The sequence below is a fragment of the Cajanus cajan genome, chromosome 8 (assembly GCF_000230855.2).
Source record: "Cajanus cajan strain Asha chromosome 8, NIPB_CcT2T_4, whole genome shotgun sequence".
NCBI classification, from domain to species: Eukaryota; Viridiplantae; Streptophyta; class Magnoliopsida; order Fabales; family Fabaceae; genus Cajanus; species Cajanus cajan.
In genome coordinates, this window is record NC_138524.1 from 26,797,067 (window position 1) to 26,798,989 (window position 1,923).

At 31.7% G+C, this 1,923-nt stretch overlaps 1 protein-coding gene across 1 annotated transcript; it reads right to left on the reverse strand.

Annotated features, from left to right (window-relative positions):
* Positions 1-869: 869 nt before the first annotated feature.
* Positions 870-1,664, reverse strand: LOC109788858 (auxin-responsive protein SAUR71). The gene has a single exon (XM_083062767.1). The coding sequence runs from the start codon at positions 1,469-1,471 to the stop codon at positions 1,103-1,105; it is 369 nt and encodes a 122-aa protein (XP_082918893.1). The 5' UTR covers positions 1,472-1,664; the 3' UTR covers positions 870-1,102.
* Positions 1,665-1,923: the final 259 nt, after the last annotated feature.

Consider the following 1,923-nt stretch of genomic DNA (forward strand, 5'->3'; position numbering starts at 1 on the left):
ACTACTTATCTTTTTATGACATTATTAGAAGAAGAAAAAAAAGACTTTTTGAAATAAGTGATTGATGTGGTAAAGAAAAATAAAAACTATGTATTCCTGACAAGCATTTCGATTCTTAATTAATGTTTTTTTAATTATATATTAGTTCGATGTCTAGCATAAAATGGAATATTAAAAATAATTAATATGAGATTCTTAGCATATTAAAGTAAAATATATAAGTAAAAAAATAACTTTAAATCTTATAAAACTACTTTATAAAATTGAATTGAACATGAATTTATTAATACTAAAAAGTTTATTTTTATATCTTTCAAAAAGGACTACTCCAGTACTCTCCATATGTTTTAAGCTTCCAAGTAACTCTATTTTGTCTTTATTACATTTCAAATTCGCATTAACGATAACTCTTTTCATAGAGTTTTTTTTAATAGTTAATTGAATAGTCACTGCCGAATAAAATTGCTTAAAAGCTTAGCACACTCATATATGTACGGCTTTGGGTACATAAATTTTTTTTTTTTATCTTTTGTTTTTAACTTTAATGTCAACAAGGTTAATTTTTTATATATAATTTATTATTTAAAAAATAACACTTTTAAAAGACATTATTTTTAGAAACTAACTTTTTTAACGAAAAAACAAAATTTTAATATAGTAAAAATATAATTTCACTTTTATTTATTAAAGATCCTTGATTTTTAATATATTTATAAACATTCTCATAAATGAACTAAATAAATTTTTAATGATTATTGAGAATCATGGCATGAAAAAATTTGGGATAGGGTACCCAAAAATTCTCTCTCGATAACATTGAAGGCACTTTCCTTATCTATAACAATTTATGAAAAACAAGAAGAAACGAATTGGAACAACAACATTGTAATTAACAAATCCATCCGTACATTCAATTTTCTGTCTTGATGTTTGTTTTTCACAAAAATTAAAACAAAACCAATTCACCTTTCTTCACTTTCACAACCCCAAGAAAGAAAGAAAGAAAATATGATAATAATTTTTTTTCTCTTTTTTTTTTTTTTTTTTTTTTTTTCTTCTTTTTAAGTTGTGGCGTATATTTACAGAAAGAGAAAAAAAAAATCTAGCAAAAGTCTTGGGAAGAAGAGGAAGTAGTGATTAGTAGGTGGTGGATGTCTTGGAGCGAGTCGCGGCCGAGTCGAATCGCTTGGAGGACTCGTTCGAAGACGATGACGTGGCAGGGTATTCTTAGCACCCCCTTCTGTTGGTAACCGTACTCTTGCGCGGACCGGTTCAGCAGGTTCACGAAAACCGGATGGTTCAGTAGCTCCGCGCTCACCACGAACCGCTCCATCTCCTCGCCCACGTAGACCGGCACGTGCCCCACCGGCACCCCCACGTGCTGCCGCTTCTGCCGAGTCGACTCGGATCGGAGCAGCGCGTACTGCGGCGAGTCGCTGACTCGGGAGATCTTCCGAATGAGCATCTTCATGGTCTTGTGAGCCAGCTTTGGAAAAAAAGAAGAAAAAAAAAAGGGTTTTTTTTTAGTGAGTTATGGTTTAGTTTGGTTAAGAGAATGAAGAAAAGTGTGGTGGGTGTGAAGTGATGTGAGGGAGAATATATATAGTGAGAGAGAGAGGGTTGTGATGTGTGATTGAGAGTGTGAATGTGAATGGTGGTGAGGGAAGTTTTAGAGGTACAGGTAAGCGTACTTGGCAGGTACAAGAATCAGGGAGAAATTATATTAACTGAAAAAAATTAAAAAATTATATATATATATATATATATATTTTTCTTTTTTTTGTTCATGAAATATCTAACGCCGTCTCTTCCTTAGATATAGCTGGTCCTAAGATTTAACGCGACTGTATATATAAGGCAGAATTCAAACTCCTAACTTTGCTTAAATGTGAATAAACTCTTACTATTAAACTATACGCTTGA

Coding starts and splice junctions, on each gene's coding strand:
- LOC109788858 (XM_083062767.1), bottom strand. CDS start 1,471: ATGAAGATGCTCATTCGGAAGATCTCCCGAGTCAGCGACTCGCCGCAG.